The sequence below is a fragment of the Carassius auratus genome, chromosome 8 (assembly GCF_003368295.1).
Source record: "Carassius auratus strain Wakin chromosome 8, ASM336829v1, whole genome shotgun sequence".
Taxonomy (NCBI): domain Eukaryota; kingdom Metazoa; phylum Chordata; class Actinopteri; order Cypriniformes; family Cyprinidae; genus Carassius; species Carassius auratus.
Genome location: NC_039250.1, coordinates 3,637,462 through 3,660,337, shown reverse-complemented (window position 1 = coordinate 3,660,337; position 22,876 = coordinate 3,637,462). Strand labels below are relative to the sequence as shown.

General features: G+C 35.1%; 1 protein-coding gene across 1 annotated transcript in view; it reads right to left on the bottom strand.

The window, feature by feature from the left end:
* Positions 1-22,876, bottom strand: part of plxna3 (plexin A3) — a 160,050-nt gene that overhangs the window by 88,299 nt on the left and 48,875 nt on the right. The window contains exons 4-5 of the mRNA XM_026269114.1: positions 14,203-14,343; positions 4,213-4,313 (exon numbers count right to left, since the gene is read on the bottom strand). Coding sequence (XP_026124899.1) covers positions 4,213-4,313; positions 14,203-14,343 — 242 coding nt within the window. The remainder of the gene's footprint in view (positions 1-4,212; positions 4,314-14,202; positions 14,344-22,876) is intronic.

Genomic DNA, 22,876 nt, shown 5'->3' with positions numbered 1-22,876 from the left:
AGATCTCAAAGATAGCTCAATTATTTTTGACAGAAACCTTGTTGTACCTGACACCTCTGTACTGATAATTATCCCGCTAATGCGCTAGTGCACAAGTCATTTGAGTTATTCAGCATTGATTTATTTCACAATGCCGAAAAAGGAACTAAAAAAAAAAGGTCACTTTTTGTATATTTAACCAGTGGGAGTTAAATAATCTCAAAGTTAATATACTGAGATCCTCAAAGATTTACTTTGATAAAACAGACTCGACAGCCCGAGTGCTTGAGACACTCATGTACACCGGGTGTCTCAAGGTTACCTTTTTTTTTTAACTTTCAAAGCAAACAGTTTCCATCGACTCTATAAAGTCACACTCGTCTGTGCGGAACAAAGCCACGCGGCAGACAGCCGAGTCGTCGATGCATTGTCAGATGTCTATGTATCATATTTTTTCATTCATCAGGTGACGAGCCAGTTGAGGTCAAAGGTCAGGCTCTTTGGAGTTTAGAAACGGGGTTTGCGTGCAATGAACACGTCGGCCATTGCTTTGCTTGATCTGCTGCTAATTGCGCTGAGCAGCGGCTGTCACGAGGTCGTGTAAAGTCTGGGGATATGCTATTAATATGCAAACAAATGTCATTTTCCAACGGGTGTGGTAAAGGCTTGCGCTAATTATTCCATCAATCCCAGATTTACATCTTAATTAAAGATCTTTATCTCATTGAAGGTATGGCGACGGTGGAAAATAGATCGGCACTGAGTTTTTTTCTTTTTCTCTCTCTGACGTGTAAAACTCCACAATGGCAGAACAAAGCTGTTTTATCACCTCTGGATAACTTTATCTGTGTCTATACGCCGCTGTCAAAAGCTCGGAAACGTTTCGAATGCTGACTCTGGATCCAATTTGTGTAACTGAACTCTGCTGTAGAGATTTTGAGAAGAGAAGACAATGTTTTGTGTGTCTGTCTTGAATCAGTGATGAAGTACAGACACATGTGTAATGAATGTAGAATGCCCGCCAAAGTCTTCTAATGGTGTAATTGAACTTAAAATATGCACACTCAGTCGTGACACAAAATCCGATTGGTTGAGCCATGTCTGAAGTATCTACAGGAAGGCAGAACAAAGCCGTTTTTTCAACCTCTGGATGACTTTATTTAAATCTAAACGCTGTTGTCAAAAACTTGGAAACACTACGACTGCTGAGTGTGAATCCAACTTAACCAAACACACACAGTACCTCACACTGCAGATATAGCAGATTTCTGCTTCTTTTTTTTTTTTAACAGCTTCCAATGACAATCTGTGATGAAGTACAGACACATTTGTAACGCTGGAAGAACAACTGTTAAAGTCTTCTAATGGTGTAATTGGTCTTCATTCTTGTCTGGCTGTCAGATTATTGACAATATATCTGTTATTCATTTGTCCATGATTGTTTGTTCTGATTATTCACATTATTAGGGGGTATTTTGTCATGTTATTTTGTTCACGCAATGAGTAATGTCTGAAGCTGTACAAATAAAATAACAACAATTACTATAAGTTGTTCTATTAGTTTTGAGGTCACTTTTCTTTTCTTTTTACCATATTTCTAAAATACCCCAAATTAAATCATATAAATTACCATTCAAAAGTTTTTTTCTTCTCAAAAATAATGTTATTCAGCAAATATACGTTAAATTGTAGACTTGTAAAAATCAGTAACAGCCTTTCTGGAACTACAGGAAGACAAAACAAAGCTGAAATAGAGACACATTTGTAAAGAACATAAAATGACTGTCAAAGACACACAACTGTAAAATGAATAGTTGTGACACAAAATTGGATTGCAGGTGCATCTCAATAAATTAGAATGTAAGCTGAAATTAGGGGTGTGACGGTTAGTATATAACCGTGAGACCGGCGGTTATAGTTGAACACCGTCATTAGAACTCTATAACCGGCAAAACCGTGTCATTAAAATATTTTTTAGAAACATTTTTTATCAAAAATTATTTTCATTTTTTAGATAGGATCATCAGATGCGCAATATATCGGGAGACATGGTGTTTACCACTTAATGAAGTTTTGTAAATCGTCAGACATGATATTTACCACTTCATTAAATTTTGCTTTGTAGAAAACCTTTCTTAAAAACGAATTTCGTTTTGAACAAATTTTATCTTAATTTTAATAGATGTTTCATCAACCAATGTCATGTATTTTAATAAATAAAAAGCAAATATAGCAGACAATGATAACCGTGACATGGAAGCACCAGCGCGCCGCGTTCACTTGCTGCACTGTGAACTAGAGCGCATCTCATTGTAAATGAAACTCAGCGTAGGCATATGCCTCATACTCTAGCATTAAATATTTTTGCTGCATCCTTTCTAGAACAGACAATGGCTTTTTTTTTTTTTTTTGCGGCTCGCATCAGCAAAGCATAGACCGCAAAACAATCAGCGGATGGCGGGCGGGTGCGGCTTTGAAATTTGCTCAAAAAACTTTGGCGCGGATGATGAGTTTTGTGACAGATCTCCTTACTAAACGGAGGTCTGAAATATCTTCCCCTTTACCGATCAGAGCGTGCCCTGACACAGAGTTAACCCGCTATCTCCAAGATCAACCAATTGACTCTACGGCAGATCCACTAGCATGGTGGCGAGACACTATGAAACAAAATGAAACACGCTATCCCCCCCCGGACGGTTATGTTATGAACCGTCACATTTGACTCACGTCATAACCGTCATCACCAATTCTGAAACCGGCACACCCCTAGCTGAAATACAGACACGTTTGTAATTATTGATAATTAATTAGCTGTGACGCAAAATCTGATTGGATAATCAACGTTTGCAGCTGTTAAGATACCAAATCAGGACAGTTGAAGCTTTTAGTCTTAGTTTTTTATTCATTTTTATGTTAACATACTCTTAAAATACTACCATTCAAAAGTTTGGGCTCGTAATATATTTTTGGGAAAGAAAATGTTATTAAACAAAGACGGATCACATCGTAGACATGTAAAACTCGTTAATGGTGTTCACAGTCCTGCAGGAAGGCAGAACAAAGCTGTTTTATCACCTTGATACATCGCTGTCAAAAGCTCGGAGATGTTTCGAAAGCCGACTCTGGATCCAATTTGTGTTACCAAACGTGCCTCTTACTACAGATAAAAACTTCCAGTGACAATCCGTACAGGGAGGCCTCGCCGCCCCCATGGTGCGATCTCGACCGGACCACGAACACACACTTATGTCAAAACCTTTCCCATCTCTTTCCCGAAACACTCCATAAATTAAAGAGCGTGTTCTGCGATCACACATGCTCTTCCTCCCCTGGCTTTGACTGAACGCAGCCCACTCTCTGACAGGAGTTCATCCAGTACGGGGGGGGGGGGGGCAGAAAGCCCTGATGACAGCAGATAGGCAGCGTGGGGTGCTGGTAAGCCAGCAATAGCCAGACACATCCTGACGGCAGTAACCAGCCCCCATGACCAGCTGCTGCCTGGGGATCAACCGGAGGTAAGAGACAGAAATGACGGGAGCGAAAGAAAAAAATCTAGGGAACATGTGGGGAGGCCTGTCACCTTCCAAGTCCTGCATGAGGTAGTTGAAATGGCAGCCACCAGCGATGCAGTGCTATGATTGGCTGGCTGGGCTCCAGAATTCCCTGAGGTGTCTTAAAGAGTTTATAAGTGAATCCCGAGTGGAAGGTGACGGAGTAAATATCATTGTTCGTACTGTATTTTTAATCAAATAAGTACAGCTTCAGTGAGCATTTAAAAAACACTAAACCTAGTGTTTGGATTTAAAATGTACAGTCTCTGTCTTCTGGCAAAATTAAACCAAAAGTATGGATGACTCATCCTGCACTACATATTTTATTGTCCAATCAAATGCTCTCTAGGAATGACAATGTCCCTTCCCAGCTACCGATTAACCAATCAGCAGCTAATCACAGTTCACGACAGTGACAAAACTACAGCTTACTGGCTAAAAATGAGGACACTCTTCAATACGACCCATCCAAACTTTCTTTAAACAGGAAGTACTTAAACACAGAACTGAAACGGCATATTAAGCAATTTCTTGAGGTCTGTAATTACATTCAGATAGTCAGAAACGTCACTACCTTCCATTTATATTCTTATCTAATGCTTTATTTCCTGAGACATAGCAAGCATATTTTAGTGTGCGAAGAACTGTTGTAGTCTGTGGAAGAGGAACGAGATTGACTTACTTGTTATGCAGGACACACCAGCCGCAGTGAGGATCTCCTGAGCCCAGACACGTCTTACAGCTGCTGTACTGAGAACAGCTCTCCACAGGCAGACGACTCACCTGAAACACATGACAAACATTCAGCTGACATGACCTCAACACATCGCCCCTGCTAGCCAAATCACTTCCATTTGATTTATTTTTGATAATAGAACAGATCAAATACTGGATACACGACAGAAATGATCGAAATATGTTAAATTAGCAATCAAAAATAAATCTTGCTCTTTATTAATGTTTTTGTTTTCTTTTTAAACAACATTTATGACCAAGAAAAAAAGTAAATAAATAAAGAGAAGAGAAATAAAATCAATCCCAAACTTGGATTTTGTATCTCTATATATACGCAATAAGAATCATGATGAATAATAATTAAAATACGTTTAAACGATAAATGTAAACAGGTTTAGACAGTCATGTGACTGATGCCCTCCAATTGGCTTGTTTCTGGTACAGTAGAGTAGCTACAGCAGTCCAGTTAGTGTCAATTAAAATGAATTTATTTCTGAGAACAGAATGCATACAGTACCTTATGGTCTTTTTTCTTAAGTTTCTAAGATGTCAATTTAGCAAAAAAAAAAAAAAAAAGACTTGAATCCCACAAAATAATAATAATGATTATACATTTAAATACATTTAAACATTTAATACATTACAGTATTTATCTTTATTTTAACATTTTACAATTTTTAAAACAGTTTATATTAAATAAGCATTTCTTTGAATGAATTAATTCGTTTTTCAGATTGTAGGGACCTTGACTGATCATGTAAAGAGATACTCCAACCCCAAAATTAACATTTTGTCATCAATCACCATGTCATTCCAAAACCATAAAAGCTTTGTTCATCTTCTGAACGTTGAGAAAAAAGTTGAATAAAGTCATTATTATTGCTTTCTTCACGTACAAAAAGTATTCCCGTCACTTCATAACCTTACGGTTGAACCACTGATGGCAGATGCTTTTCATACTTTTCTGGACCTTGACAGTGTAATTACTTGGCAGTCAATGGGACAGTCACAAGTTTAATCTTAAAGTCACATTCAAAATACCTTAAGCTGTATTTCAAAGACGAATGTAGCCTTTGTGGGTTTGAAACTACATGGGGGTAAGTGATTACTGTATTTTTCGGACTATAAGTCGCAACTGTCCAAAAATACGTCATGGTGAGGAAAAACATATATAAGTCACACTGGACTATAAGTCGCATTTATTTAGAACCAAGTGAAAACATTACGTCTACAGCTGCGAGAGGGCACAGAGCACAGAGCAACACAGAGCGCCCTCTCGCGGCTGTAGACAATAAAGTTTTCTCCTGGTTCATGTCTCCTAGTTCATTTCTCTTGGTTCATGTCAAATTAATTTTGATAAATAAGTCACACCTGACTATAAGTCGCAGGACCAACCAAACTATGAAAATAAGTGCGACCAAAAATACGGTAATGACAAAATTTTCATTTTGGGGTGGATTATCCCTTTAAGTATAATTTTCCTGTGCTTAGTGCCCTAATATTTCTATTTAACAGCCATCCAATCAGGTTTAGGGATTTGAGTCATGTGACCCATTCCCTGCCATTGACTGTAATCCCCACATGCCCAAGTAGAGTCTCTTTCAGCCCTGGAACACAGTAGTTACAGCAGTTCTCAACACAAGTCCTCAACTCAAACCTCTCGCCCTCCGTCTGAACCACACAAACACGTTCAGCTCCTTGTAAACACTTTCAAACATCCAGGCTTTTCCTTACAGAAGGGCTCAGCGTAGACGGAGCAATGCAGCCGAACGGCAGAGCATCAGCACAGTCAACTCACGCGGAGGAAGAGAAAATATCAGAAAACAGCGCAGGGGGAATTCATAAAAGAACAAGTTGTCCAGGGGACAGTAATATTAAGTGCTGCAGATGTGAAGACTCGCACGGGAGAAACAGCACAAGTGTATTAGAGAAATGAATCAGCTCCCAAAAACACCAGCTTATATAAAATGAAGATGGGAGTTGGAGAGAGTGGGAGGTCTAGGACAGAAATAACATGAATATATTAAATCTAAAAGAGCGGTTTGTGGATCAAAGTTGGTGTGGGCTGTCACAGTCCCGATGATTGGCTTAAGACGCACACCCAAAAGCAGTTGTTTTTGAAAACCGCCTTTAGAAGCTCTAAAAATGCTCATTCCATGGAGTTGTAATCGCCTTTGATCGCTGCCAAGATTAGAGTTTAGAGTGAGAAAAACAAGAGCCACGGAAAAAACACCCACCCTAAAGGGACACGGCTCTGCTTTCAAGTGCAGAGTAGCTGATGGCTCTCCGGCACTGTGTGTGTGTGTGTGTGTTGCGTCAATCAGGACGGGTGGGTGAGGTATAGTCTGCTGGCCCATGTTAGTTTATTCTGTCACATAGCTATGCATAAATCTACGGTCTTATTACCCAGTCCAGACCCCTGATTGACAATATGATGGAAACGGAGCTCAATTACTTCCTTAGCAAAGGCCCCACGGCCTTTCAGCCAAACAAATAATAAAGGTGCCTTATAAATAACCTTATAAATTGATACACTATATGATTGAGTACATAGTGCATAAGTTCATGCGGTGTAAAGCAACTAGATTGCACAACAAAACAAAACAAAAATAAATAAACAAATAAAATGCTTTCAGGTTATTTGTCCAGATTTATTTTACTGTGCTTGGTGCCTTAAAATGTAAATTTTACAGCCATCCAATCAGGTCTAGCGATACAAGTCATGTGACCCACAGCCTCCATTTGGATTGCTTCTGCGGGTGTATAACTCGATTAATGGCCAATTAACTGACAGCAATATCAATATAAACAACAATTCATAAAATAATACTTGTAACTATAATTATTTAACATTTAAAGGAGTCAGGTGACCAATGCTAAAACACTGGTTTGGATATTCAAATATCACAAAACATTAAAAGAAAATTCTAATATATTTGAATATATATGAATAATACTTTTTTTTGTTTGTTTTGTTTCTAATATCAAATACAGCATATTTTCTTTTTGGAAAATGGGCAAAAAGTTTGGATTTTTTTTGTTTGTTATTTTTTCTTATGCTCCCTAATGCCACATTTACTTGATCAAAAATACAGTAAAATAAAAAATTTTTTTTTTGAAATATTACCGTCTAAAATTTTATTTTAATAATAAATAATAATAAAATATATTATTTTCATCTTTGGTGTTACACATTCCTTCAGAAATCATGATTTGCAGCTCAAGAAACATTTCTTCTTCTTCTTGTCAGTGTTGAAGACAGTTTCTGTCTAATATTTTGTGGTCCATTTTTCTATGATTCTTTGATGAATAGAAAGTTGAAAAGCACATAGGAACAGAGGAAAGTGATTTTTGTGCATGCTCAGTATATTCTGTCAGGAACGCTGTCAGTGTTTGATGGATGAGTACAATGTTAGATAAATGAAAGGCTTCATATCTCTTTCTCTCCAATGAAATGGCTGCATTACCGGTGCAATTGGAGGAGCAGGATGGTAAATAATGACGCCGCTCTGAAAAACCTGGCATTCACAGACCTTTTACAGACACACATCGGAGGGCTCCGAGTGGCAGCGGGCCATTTTGCGAGCAAATGCGCTCTCTCACCTATCTGTGCACCTGCCCCAAATGAAATATTCAAATCCACAGACTCCAGCGGTCAGTGTAGGTTATGAATTATTGACTCTTGGCGATTCATTCACGTTTCTTATTTCATAAAGTGCAGAGGGTAATGTGTGTCTAAACACAGATTCTGATTGGTGGAGAAATTAAGTAATCAGTGGCGACCCCTCAGTAAAAGATAGAGTGGTATAAATTAGGTCCAAACTACAGAGAACTTTGAATAATTAGGTAGTCCTTCTTAATCAACATAAAAGATGAATAAAAAAAACAATATTAATCAAACTGCACAAAAAGAAATTCTAATAAAATACATTAAAATGGAAAAAAAACCCCATAAAATAAATTAAATAAATCAACATAAAATAAAATAAAAGCATAATTGCTTAATAAAAAATACATTAATACCGGATGTAAATAAATTAATAATATCAAGCCTTTACTTGAGAAAAATGTTGAACTGGACACTTATACATAAGGATTTGAGCTAGGTTTTTATAGAAGTTTATATATAATTATATATTCGTGACATCGGAAAGCCAATTCATGGATCTTTTTGAAAGATTTAAAAGACAAAAATGTGGAAATAAATCCCACACAATAATTCTGAAGATCAGAACAGCTTGACAGAAAATTCTGTTTTGAACATTTAAAATGTAAATATCATTGAAGAATTTTTCTGTGATAAAAAAATATGTAACAAAAATATATACATAATTTTCAAATAAATATCCAAATGGCTTATGTCACGCTGTTGAGATCATGATAGCTTTGAAAAATAATATTAATATTTAGATTAATATCAGTAATAATAGATTGTCATAGTTAAAAAGTGAAAGTTTGTGTTTGTGACAAACCATGAAACAATAAAATCCAACATAAAAAGTACATAAAACAAAAAAATTGCACGTTACCTTTGATGTGATTTTCAAAGGACAAATGAATAAATAAAAATAAATAAATTAGAAAAAAATTGCAAGTTGCAATTTGCAAAAAAAAAAATCCTACACAGTAAAACAATTTGCTGCAGTGAGGTACTAAAGCTGTTATCAGTAAATGAAATTTAGTTTTCAGCATATACCTGCTTCTCTGTCTCATAAATGGTGACACCTGACACGTCATGATGAGACATGACCGTAAAGCCCAGTTTAACCCCTTGGCTGGTGTTTTCAGATTAATACACTCAATCTATTGGTTTATGATCTCAGCATAGAGAAAGCTTTTAATGAGCACAAGGCCTGATCAATCAGTCAAGGGCCATCTGAAGAACATCCCTTCAGTTCTTAACACAAATATCGATGTCAGGAGTTCAGCGGCGGAGCTTTAACACATCAGTGAGTCTTTTGTGGGAGTGTGACGGTGAAAGAGGGAGACGCTATTAATCTAGTCCCACACTGGAGTTTACAGTGACTCCCTGAAAATCTGGGAATCATCCAGAACCGAGCTGAACAGAGAGACAACACTCCAGATGATGCCTTGTGCTAATGCAGAGGGGTGTTTCTTCAACTAGAAGACTTACAAAGAAAATAAAACACTTTATTCACACTACTTTCATTTCTTTAGTAACAGCATCTAGTAGTAAACACACACGCATCAAAGAACCAAATCTGCCATTTCCTTCTGACCAAAAACAAGCCATTTCCAACACATTTCAAATCATTTTGTCTGAAAAACATTTAGTTAAACTGACTCCTTACATTAAAATATTCTGTTTTCAAGTGATTTTATAATAATAATAATAATAATATATAATTTAATAAAATAAATATATAAATAACTTGCCTTGTTTTTAATTTTATACAATTCTAAATTAATATTTCTATATAATTGTCCTATGGTAAATACTGCAATTGTTATTTCACACTTTGTTTAGATCATAATAGAATTATTCATCAAAACAGCAAAATTAATGATTATTTAATATTAGTAGATATAGATATACATACATTTTATGCAATAAAAGTACATAATTTACCAGTTTTTTTTACTAGATTTAACTTTATCTAACTTTATTTAACTTTATTTATATATTAATAAATATATGAAAAAAAATTCTGTATACTAAAAACTGTATATGTGTATATGTGTGTATATATATATATATATATATATATATATATATATATATATATATATATATATATATATATATTAGGGGTGTAACGATACGCGTATTCGTATTGAACCGTTCGGTACGACGCTTTCGGTTCGGTACGCGGTACGCATTATGTATACCGAACGGTTCGTTGGAGTAATTAATTATATTTGAAAAAAAAAAAAAAAAAAAAGAGAGAGAGAGAAATATAATGATATGCGTTCAACAAGGTAGCCCAATAACCCAAACAACGTAACAGGCAATGCCCCTGACACTCCCGAAGAAGAAAAAAACACCATCTTATATGTTTATGTTAGGCTACTCAGCAGGCGCTCGCTCACTCAGTACGCGCTGAAGGCTCGTTGCAAAATAGCCAATGCGTTTAACAGACTAGAAATGAGAAGATCCTCCAATAACCAACAGGTCTGGTGTTTGGGTGCACTTTGGATTCCCTTTAAGCTATAATGGTGATGGCAAGAGAGTGGTGGATAAAAAAACAACGGTATGTCGCATCTGCAACATGACAGGGTACACCAGCGGGAATAAAAAAAAAAAAATAAAAAAAACACCAGCGGGAATATCTGGGATATATGCGTCAGTACTATCTGGGAAAAGACGAAAAAAAGGAGAAACATGCACGCAGCAAACTATCCCTGCAGCATTTAGAAACTATAGCTTACAGGGAATCCAACCCAAACACCAGACCTGTTGGTTATTTTAGGATCTTATATTTCTGGTCTGTTAAATGCATTAGACATTTTGCAACGAGCCTTCAGCGCGTGCTGAGTGAGCGAGCGCCTTAGGGGCCGTTCACATATCGTGCCTAAAAACGCGTGGAAAACGCTAAGCGCGTCTTTCTCCTCCTTTCCAAAGCGCTCGGGCAGAAGCGCTCATGAGGCGTCTGTCTTTGCTAAGCAACAATGACGTGCTCTCTCCATGAGACGCGGAAATTTCAGCGAAGGATAAATGGATTTGCAGCTCTAAAAATCGCTTGCAGTAGCTCTGCTACTAAATTTATTTCAAAATTGCAATCCATATACAACTATGATCAGCTGATCCTTCATCTTGGCTGAGCTCTCAACGTTGTTACAGGAAAGGATGAAGCTGATTGGTTAGTTCTTGTCACATGACCCGCGGTGCGCTTGCGGCATTCTGAAAAGTTGAGATGTTTTTACATTTTGCTGTATCTAAAACGTATCGAACCGAACCGAACCGAACCGTGACATCAGTGTATCGTATCGAACCGAACCGTGAATTTTGTGAACCGTTACACCCCTAATATATATATATATATACACACACACACACACACACACACATATATACAGTACAGACCAATGTTTTTCTTCTGCTAATCAACCCTCCATTTATTTGATCAAAAATACAGAAAAAAAATGTAATATTGTGATATATTATTACAATTTAAAATAATTGTTTTTAAATGTATTATACTATCATTTATTTCTGTGATGCAAAGCTGAATTTTTAGGATCATTATCACATGATCCTTTAGAAATCATTCTAATATGATGATTCATTATCAAAGTTGGAAACAGTTCTGCTGCTTAATATTTTTTCAGAACATGTAATACTTTTTTAGGATACTTTGATGAATAATAAAAAAAATAAGCTATGTTTTTAAAATATAAATATTTTGTAATAACAATATACACTACTGGTCAGTAATTTGGGGTCAGTCACTTTTTTTCTTTCTTTTTTTTAAATAAAATCAATACTTTTATTCAGCAAGGATGTGTTAAATTGATAAATAGTGATCGTAAAGAAAATATATTATTAGATTTTTTTATTTTATTTTGAATAAATGCAGTTCTTTTTAACCTTTTATTCATCAAATATATTAGACAGCAGAACTGTTTCCAACACTCATAATAAATCAGAATATTAGAATGATTTCTAAATTATCATGTGAAAGACTGGATGTTACATGTGACACTGAAGGCTGGAGTAATGATGCTGAAAATTCAGCTTTGCATCACAGAAATAAATACTTTTCTAAAGTATATTCAAATAGAAAACTATTATTTTAAGTTGTAATAATATTTCACAATATTACTGTTTTTTCTGTATTTTTGATCAAATAAATGCAGGCTTGATGAGCAGAAGAAACTTCTTTCAAAAACATTAAAAATATTAATGTTTCCAAACTTTTGGTCTGTACTGTATATACATATATATACATATACACGTAATATCATTAAATTGTCACAGTTTAAGGTTGAAGAATGTGTCTGGAATAGTCATAAAACAATAAAGACTATACATAAAACCCTTTTATTAGCACGTTTTTATTAGCAACTTTTATTAGCCCCTTTTATTATTAATCATTTATTAATCAATTTGGCATTTTAATAAAGTAATGAAAAAAATAAAAATAATAAACAGGTTAAAATCTGTAAAGTTTTAATCTAAAAAATAGGAGTAGTTTGAAAGAAATAGTTGAAGGAACATCCATATATCTATATTTATCCATCATCTCATGAAGATGAGGTCATCGCACACATCATTAAACTGCTTTACCTTCAAGCGTAACGCTGGTGAAATTAATACCATTATCTGCATGGCTAATTCCTGCCTACACCGCTCCAGGACGCCTGGAGCACGAGAACATTTTATCGTGTTATTTTTCTGAATAGTACTGATAAGGATTTAAAAATATCCTTGTTCTGGAGACTGAAGCTTCGTTCAGCTCTCTCAAAGACAGTAATGTTTTCTGTGCGTTACTTGAACTTCATCCTTCTCAAGGAAACGAACACACAAAAAAAGGGGTCTTTCAAAAATTCACAAAAGACAACAAATTTCTTTCTCCGAAGGAAAGAAACAAGCATTGAATAGAGGAGTAAGAGAAGAAAAAGAAGAAAAAGCTACAGCTGTACTGTACGAGAGTGTCTCTCCGTCTGTTCAGCTGCTGAGGAACTTCGACGTATCCTTCCTCTCCTCCGGCTGAATAATGGAGCATTATGGGAAGGGCTGTTATTCCGCTCGGCTCTGGATGGAAATGCTTCCCCACCATTTCTTATTAGGGCCAAGCAGCTGGGGCTCCCATTCAGAGTCGTGAAGCGGCGTTTCATATTCTGTTTTCCTGTCTCGCAGATGTTAAAACAACATATCTGAGATTCCGGTTCGGGTCTTAAGACAAAAGCGTTGCGCGCCCACTCTCTCCTCACAAATGTGCCTTTATTGTGTCCTCGCCGCATGCCGTAAATGTTTTTGTTGGCTTTATGAAATAAATTAACAGCAAATGGCAAGTGATAAAATCAAGAACAAAAGTGATCTAAAGAGGGCCGCAAAAGCCCACATGGAAAATCTGGGATCCAAAATCTAACTTAAACCTGTAATGTGACAAATTATAAACATTATGAGACATTATTACTTAATAACACACAAATATATATATGTGTGTGTGTGTGTGTGTGTGTGTGTGTGTGTGTGTGTGTGTATACAGACAGACAGACAGACAGATATATAGATTCTACTCTATAAATTGATCTGTATTTGAAAGTAAGTGTAATTGAAATCTTTATGCTGAAGATATAACTTTTTTAATTTTCAATCTTTGAAAGTCTTTTAACCTTTTTTTTTAATTCACATTTTAAAAACTTTTTCACTAGTGGTCTCAGATTTTTCAAACTCAAAGTTCATGACTGAAAACGATGATTAATAAATGATGCATAATATTTTGGTAAAGACATCAGTCTACATTATCGTAAAAAGTTTGGGGTTTGTACGATTTTTTTATTTTTATTTTTAAAGATGCTCACCAAAACCGTAGTTATAAGTAAAATTGCAGAATTATTATTAAAATAACTTTTTTTCTATTGAAATATATTTAAAATTGTTTAAATTATTTATATAAACAGTTGCACTGGTCAATATTTTTGGTGGAACAATTATTGTATTGTATATATTCTTATAATCTGTTTTGGCAGATATTGCAAGTATTTTTTTTTTCAAAATAAATCAATCTCAAAATAAATACATATTTTTTTTCTACTGTATATTCCGAAAAATCTTTATCGGCCAAATAAAATAAACACTGGCTATCAGTATCAGCTAAAATTCCCATTTTGGATCATCCCTGATAAACGAAAACAAAGAAAGAGCTGTCTAAAAGAGACGAAGCCTATCTAGTAGACATGCACAGAATTTTTCCTAGTATTAGTCACCTCATCTCATCAGAAAATAGCTCCCTTTCAGAATAATTCTCACCTGTTTGTCGCTCAGGAGATAGATGTACTGATAATCAGGACTGAACACCATGTCACGGAGAATCGGGCTTCCCTCCACGACGGTGACTGTCTCGTACAGCAGAGCATTCTCTGAAGGCGGCGGTACACCGTCCACCCGGATCTGAAAACAAATCAGAGTTCATTTCAACATGGAATCAATGGTTTCTTCGAAATCTTATTTTAAACGATCCCTCAGTGTATAAAAAAGTCTGTCTTATTTTGTTATGCACCCGCCCACTTTTCAATCAAAACAAATAAAATTCCACCTTACATTATTTCTTCACTAATCATACTTCGATAACAAAAAAAGCAAGTAGCAAGCAAGACTGCCAAGTAAAATACACTGCCAAGGTCCAGAAAAGTATGAAAGGCATCGTCAGAATAGTCCATCTCCCATCAGTGGTTCAACCATAACGTTATGAAGTGAAGAAAATACTTTTAGTACGTGAAAAAAACAACAATTCGTCTCCTCTGTGTTTCTCCCATTTTGGAGAACATCACTGGACACAAACTGTGTACTCTATTCTGTATCAGCCACGACACAGGGATACATTTTCTACGTGTACTTATGCTTTGATTTGAACTAAAACAGCGCGGCTGACACAGAAGAACATACGTTGCTTGAGTTCAGCGGATGTTCTCCAAAATGGCGCTATAGTGATGTTGGGAGAGAAAGTGGAGACAAATTGTTGAATAAAGTCATTATATTTGAATTATTCGCGTACAAAAAGTATCATTTTCGCTTCATAAAATTCAGAACCACTGGTGACAGATGGACTATTCTGACGATGCTTTTCATACTTTTCTGGACCATGACAGTGCAATTTACTTGGCAGTCTATGGGACAGTCACAAGCCTCCCGGTTTTCATCCAAAATATCTTAAATTGTGTTCCAAAGACGAATGAAGCTTTTATGTGTTTGGATGAATGAAAAATATCGCTTAAAATTCCAGGTATTTTACTGTGACTTTACCGCTCACAGCGTTTCTGGTTGGCCGCATATCATCACTTACACATCTGATTATCACTGACACACGCAGTATTATAATTTTCCTCATGAATGCAGAATTCTTTGGCTGACCTAGAAAACGTACGCAGAACTTTGAGCGAACACGAGATTACAGCATCTGATCAGATGTGCGATAAAAATCAATTACATTTTAACAACACACACACGCACACACACTCGAACCCCCGCTGCCTCATCATTAGCGACTCCTCTGTTTCCTCACACTGATAATTAGTGTAGTTGAGCTTGCTGGGTGAAAAAAAGCGAGCTCTAAATATGTCAAATTCAAAACATCTTTGAAGTGACGACTGAGGGAAAAAACTGTGAGCGGCTGACAACCGCATTTAAAAGTCTGAGAGCTCACCTATTTCCCTACCCGCGGAACGTCAGCGCGCGCCTCCGTCCTAATCAATTCTGACGGCAATGTGATAGGAGATTGAAACCAAGCTGTAAGTAAACTAAATTCCCACCGAAAAGGTACGAAATGCCATTTGGGAAACGGCAGAGAGATCAAAATGACAAGAAGAAGCAAACGAAGGTGCGAAGTGAAAAAACAACATCACTCGAAACAGATGCACTGGCAGCGGACTTGGGCCGTCTCCTAAATATCTGGGTCGGTCTGAAGTGACAAACATCGTTAGTCTGTTAATTAGCTGCCTCCTCATTGCAGCAGTTGCAGTAATTAGGGTTGACAAGGTGGCATCAATTAGTCGAAGGCTGCCATATTGGGTGTCACATATCGCCAGCCAAGTCAGAGCCCACGTCTCCCCGGGCAGCAGGACAGAAGGCCTAGAAACACAACGGACTCTGTCTGCGATTCGTCAATTCATGCGCCACCAGCTGTAGTGTCGTTTTTTTTTTTGCAGCCTTTGGCTACAGAGTTCTCTAGGATCGGTTTAACACCAGCCGCCAGGTTTTGCCATACCCTCATGGAATCGGATCAATTCATGAAAGTAGAAAGCAGTTCAGTGGAAAAAGAGAGACGGCGTGTATCGTTCACAATTTAATTGATATGAATACACTTAAAAGAGACAAATCAACTTAACTAAAGGTCAGTTAACCAAGTCAACATGCATGAGTTTGCAAAGTAGACATTAGGGGTTCATTAGAGCCCAAGCATCTGTGAACAGTATTAAAGGTAAAAATAAAATAAAATATCCCAACATCAAGAAACTCTTACTTATTATGGAAGAGAAAATCACAAAGAGAACCAAATTTAGGATTAGTTTAAACAACGGAGGCTACTCAGTGTCTGATACGGGCTGATGATCTGACAGAAAGCAAAAACAACATTCACGTTGAGCTTCGTTTACAGAACAGCTATGATGGTCCAACATGAGAAAATATTCTAGTGGCTTCTGTGTCATAAACTCCATTTAATTAGTTTATTAGATAAAAATGTTTATGTAAAATATCAGTTTCAGATTACACATACACACTATTTATTAAAAAATTCTTAAATATTTTTAGTTAATTTTTGCTTTTTTCTTATTTTTATCATATTTGTCTAATTCAACTAATAGACTCATAAGTAATATTACATAAATTATATATATATAAATATATATATATATAAATATATAAATATATATATATATATATATATATATATATATATATATATATATATATATATATATATATATATATATATATATATGAATATGATTAAATTTTACAATTTATAAGATTTACTATCATATATAAACACACACATATATACTTATATATATATATATAATTATATGTGATTTATAGATTATATTATATTATAAATATATTCACACAATATATATTTAAAATATATAAAAAAGTAATTTATACACACACAAATTAAGAAATTAGCAAATTAAATTTTAAGAGAAACATTATTTTAGAAATGTTATTTCAATTTATATAATGTATCATATGTACATAGATATTTAAACAAGATTTAACAATATTTACATATTGAGATTTAATTTTACAGACATGCGTGTGTGCCTGTGCGCATTATTAGGATAAAAATTTAATAAAATAAGAAATAATTAAAAAAACATAACACAATATGCATTCAAAATTACCTAAAAGCGTAAAAAAAATAAAAAAATAAAAATAATGCACAATAAACGGAGCAATTCCAATAGGGTCCTCGCACTGCAGTGCTCGGGCCCTAATGATCACTGCAGCATTGCTAATCAGAGTCATCTGCTAATGTCGATAATCTCAAAATAGCCAAATATTGACAGATTGGTGTATAACTAGATTAAATGCGTCACAGTGAGCTAAAAAAAACATCTTATTTTAAACCTCAAGAGTAAAAATTATCTTCTGCCACAAACCAAACAAACTTCATGCCAAGCAGCCAGCACTCTTTCTGTCTAACTCGAGTTTCCATCCATCAACACTAATGCAGGGGTGGAAAATGGGAGAGTGGAGGAACTTTTACACTGGATTAGAGGAACGAACAGCCGTAGCATTGATTGTTCTGGGGGTCTTTTAGCCAAAATGACACTGAAATCCCACAGATATCTCTCGATATGGAAGTGAACGTGTACGATGGGCTACAAAAATACCAGCAGCATTCAGACTGGGTGAGCACTGCCCTGCAATCAGGTGCACTTTTCTGCCTGTCTAGAAAAAAAAAATCAGTGGTGAACTTAAATGGCTTTCAGGAGGGCATGTTTTAAGATGTGTACTCTTCTCCCTAGGCGGGGATGTCCTCGCGGCGCACACTAGTGTTTGAAATGCAGAGTGCTTGCTCAGCCCGCCGAGAGCTGACCCCGCGACAACATCAAAAGCCTCAGATGAGGGTAATTGGAATTTAGATAAATATTACCTTCCCCCTTCGTCTCTCCGTCGCTCAAATGATAGCGGGGTAGCAGCGCCTGCCTATCCATCTATTAATTAACCTGCCGGAGTCGTAGCCCTGCGCTGAGGAGAGCGACCAGAAGACTGACGGTTTGATCATAGCCCAATTTTTCCCTCATCGATCACAAAGGGGGCAAAGAGAATGAGGAAATTACTACAGTGGGAGAAAGTGGAAGAGGAGGTCTTTTTTGCTCATTTGGGTGCTTGTTTTTTATCGATCTGAAGTCCTTGTGAGGGCCTGCGCTTCAAGGACTGGGTGAATGAAGCTCTTAAGTGGAGCTGGATTCATTTCTCATCTCTCTCGCTCTCACTCTTCCAGAGTACTGTACAAAAAGATGTTCTTTTTTTGTTCACCGGATTCATCTTCCAACAGCTAGATTATTTCTGCAAGGACAAGAGAGGACAATGGCCTCTGATTCTTTAGAAGCCATTCAATAATAATCAGATACAAAGGTTGCATTTTGATAGACTACAATAGATCTGGTTATTAGTATTAACAAAACCCTAAATGGTAAAACTTGGTGGTAAAAATATCAAATATACTATAGAAATATATAAAAATATTAGTGGTCATTTGAATAAAAAAAAAAAATCACACTTTTTTTTTCCAGAAATGAATCGTGATGCTTTAATAAGGTTCATTATTATCAACACGTTAAACTGAAAACATTTATCACATACACTAACGCACAAATTTTGACAGCACTAAAGAAATATGATTAAGTAAACTAATGTTTTGAAAAAAAAAATACTGAAACACACACACACACATATATATACACATACACACACACACACACACACACATTTATGTAAAATTTAAGTGTATAATATATTTTATAATATAATGGTCCAATAATACTGTCAATTATAACAAACTGGAACGTTTCTGAAAAGAAATAAAAAACATTTGCGAATTACTGATTTAGTATGTACATATATATATATATATATATATACATACATACATACATACAGACATATACATATATACACATATATACATACATATTTACATATATGTATGTTTATATTATATATATATTGTAATTATGTTATAATTATATTATACATTTGGAAATATATATATAATAATACAAAGATGGAGAAATACATAATTCAAACTTATTTATATAGATGTCACACTTTGATGTCACAAAGTGTTTGGCAATTAAATACAAAAACCACAAAAACTAAATAATAATAATCAAACAAAACAAAAGCGGAAGTAAATAGTCGTCAGCATGTTTTTAAAAATGTCCACAGATCTGAAGTCCATGGGAAAGTGTCAAAAGATCAAACTGAATTTTTGAGATGCCATAATCTTTACCCTCCAGTCTGCAGTGCACAGCTTTCAGCCTCCACAGAGTATTTGCTTTAAAACTGAAAATGCCATTGAACAGAGAGAGAAACCTAGCTAGCGTGTGTATGAATGAATGAGACACGGAGAGGGTGTGAGAGACATGCTGTTGACTAACACCCCTGACATACGGAGAGGAGGGCCGGCCCACCAGAGCTTCATTTATCACTCACATCAAAGAGTGAGAAGAGAGAAGAAACAGTGAGAGAAAAGAGTCAAAGACACAGCGGAGCGGATAAAACTGGTTTTGTCAAACAGAAGAGGACGGTCTGAAAACTCACAACATTTAACAATGTGCCAATCCCAAATACAGACTGATCCCTGTTAAAAACACAGTATTTCTCCGCAGATCCTGAAAGACAGCCACACGGAAATGATACGACACAGATATGCTCTACAATCAACATAAATAACTAACTCGCACACTGGAAAGCTCCCATATATAGCACATAAACATCAGCTTGTTGATAGTGGCTGCTAACCTGGTCTTATTTAAAATAGGCTTTAATTTAATCTGCTGCCAGGTTTATGTTTTTATTGGTTCGGACCAATGACTCATAGCACAAAGTTATGTTATTCTACGGAGCAAATGTACCAGACATCCCAGTTTTATGTTACTTTGTTTTCTTTTGAACATGGAATATTATAATAGTAACACAGCAAGAATCCAAAGACACGACAGCAGTAGATAAACTCCTGATCTGTGCAAATACTGCACCTCTGAGACACATTTAAAAGAAGTTTCAACCAGAATTTATAATATAGTTAGTACTGTACAATACAATAAAAGCATGATGGTAAACAAAAGCAGAAAACACCTCTACTCTATTGATTTTCAAAGTTAATGCACTTTACTACTGTATATTCTACACCTATTGCCTGAACTGTAATCGTTTTTTGTGTTGTTGTTTTTTGCTTTATATACAATAAAAACATCACATTAATAATAATAATGTGTTTGTTAAAATAATAAAATATAAAACAGAAACAATAATATTGTAAATCAATAAAATATATTTATTAAACAATAAAAAGAAACTGCCTTCACCTTAAAATAATAATAATGTTAATAATAACGTTTTTTATTATAATAGTTCATCATAAATTACCATGATATAGGCCTATAGTTAAAAAAATAATCACAAAACAAAAAAAAAAATTATATTTCTTTACTTATTTGTAATAAATAATATATAATACATCAATAAAATGCATTTATAAAACAATAAAAAGCAACTATAATAATAATAATAATAATAATAATAGCTATTGTTTTCATCTTAAATCTTCATCATTCCTAATACATAGTTAAAAAGATCTAAGAAAAAATACAATCTTTCTATACTTATTTCTAATAAATAATATATCAAAATGCATTTATAAAACAATAAAAAAGCAACTCCACTTTCTTGAAATCCAATGAATTTTACTATAATAATAATAATAATAATAATAATAATAATAATAATAATAATAAATTGCTATTTTTTTGTTTTGCTATTTATATCATTTTCTAAAAATTATTTTTTATTATAAAACAATAACAAATATAATATTTCATCTTCTATTACTACTTTTAAAAAATTATATCAAATACATTCAAAATAAAAAAAAAATTATGCATTTGAAATGTAATATTGCCTTTATAATTTTTTTTATCAAAACAACTATTATTATTAAAAACAAAATAATATTTTAAACATGTAAACAAACAAACATCTAAAACGTTTAACGCTTAATTCCTAGTATCAGCAAATGGAATTGCAACAATAATGACTGGAAATTGAAACTTTTAAGGTTAATTTACAGATCAAGGCAAAAGATAATAAAAGTAGTCCAACCCACCCGTGCACTACAAGAGCAAGGAACAGAGCAACACAGATTTTGCTTATAAACGTGGACAACTGCATCATTAAGTCACTGAGTTAACCTAAAAAAAACAAAAAAAAACGTATCTGTTCGCTGCATGAATGACTCACTGATTCACTGATGATTTAATAATGAATCAAGCATAGCTAAGTTACTTTTAACCTGCTTTTGTTTCCTTTAGGCATTCAAAACGCCTCCTCTTACATTTAACGGAAGAAAGAAAGTCTATCCATATTTTGGATGCATTATTCCTTTAAATAAATAACGCATATCACCTTTAAGCTCCCACACCTTCAACTAAATGTCATTTCCACTGGATACTGCTGTCGCGGCTCTCCACACGCTGCAGTTAAAGGGGATTATGGAGGTAAATTAGATATATTTTGCCCTCCTGTGTCAAGAGAGGAATGATGGGATATTACACTGTTGCTTCTACATTAAATCTGCCCCATCTTCAACCTCTTCGGGTTCACTCTAGCCTTTAAAAAGGGTCTCCGATTCTGCGTCGAGCCAGACCTATTTTATATGAGCACCCCAGTGATGAAAAAAAAGCCCATCACTGTCTCAGAAAATGAGGTCAAAATCCTCAAGCTGCAAATTCATCCTCTTAGGAGAGTGAAGGAGACAAAAGCGTTGCACCCCAGAAACCGAACAAAGGGTCTGTAATTCAGTTTGAGTTTCCTCAGATCTGGCCGTTTGGGGAGACGAGTCTCGCTGACGCTCACGCCATCAACACCTGCTTTGTCTCACGCTATCCTAAAAAATACGAGCAACTAAACCATCAACACCCTCTTCTTCTGCAGCTGCGGGCACTTTCTACCGCATTCCGTGACCTTTGACCTCTCCTGACCTCTGAACTCCAGTGTCTGTGCATGGTTTAGTTTTAAAGGTCACATGATCCACAGCACTTAATGCTTTCAGAAAGGCATTATGGGTAAGGAATGCTGTGGTGTCTTGTGCGAAGCGACCAGACGTCCTCTGACGCCCTTCACCCTCCACCAGCGCCTAGTTTCACTCAAACAGCAATTACTCAGATTCAGTCATGTATACCAGCCGCTGTATAATGCCCAAATTACAAGCTCGCCATCGCTGGAATGTTTTTATCAGGAACAACCTTTCAATTACCATTTAGTGTTGGTTTCGGATATCCGTACGGAGTAAATTACAGCCCACTCACCCAAAATGACTTCCCCCACATTTTGGGGAAAACGCAATAGGATCGACGCAGCATTAGGTTTTTAATTCATTTGAAACCTTTATTAAATGTTAAATCTTCATTTAAGAACAAAATTGAGAACAGTAATTAAGTAAAAGCGCACTTAATTTGAAAGTCTCCAGAGCAAAACGTAAGTAAACTTTTGATGATTGCATAAACAACAACAATAATAAATAATTATTTTTTAAAGTGTTCATATAATCTAGAAAATATAATATTATTATTACTACTATCATTATTATAAACAACTATTATTGTATTAGTACTATTATTATAATTATGATATTATTATATATTATTAACAACAATAACTCTTTTTTTATAAATACTCTTATAAATCTATAAATACT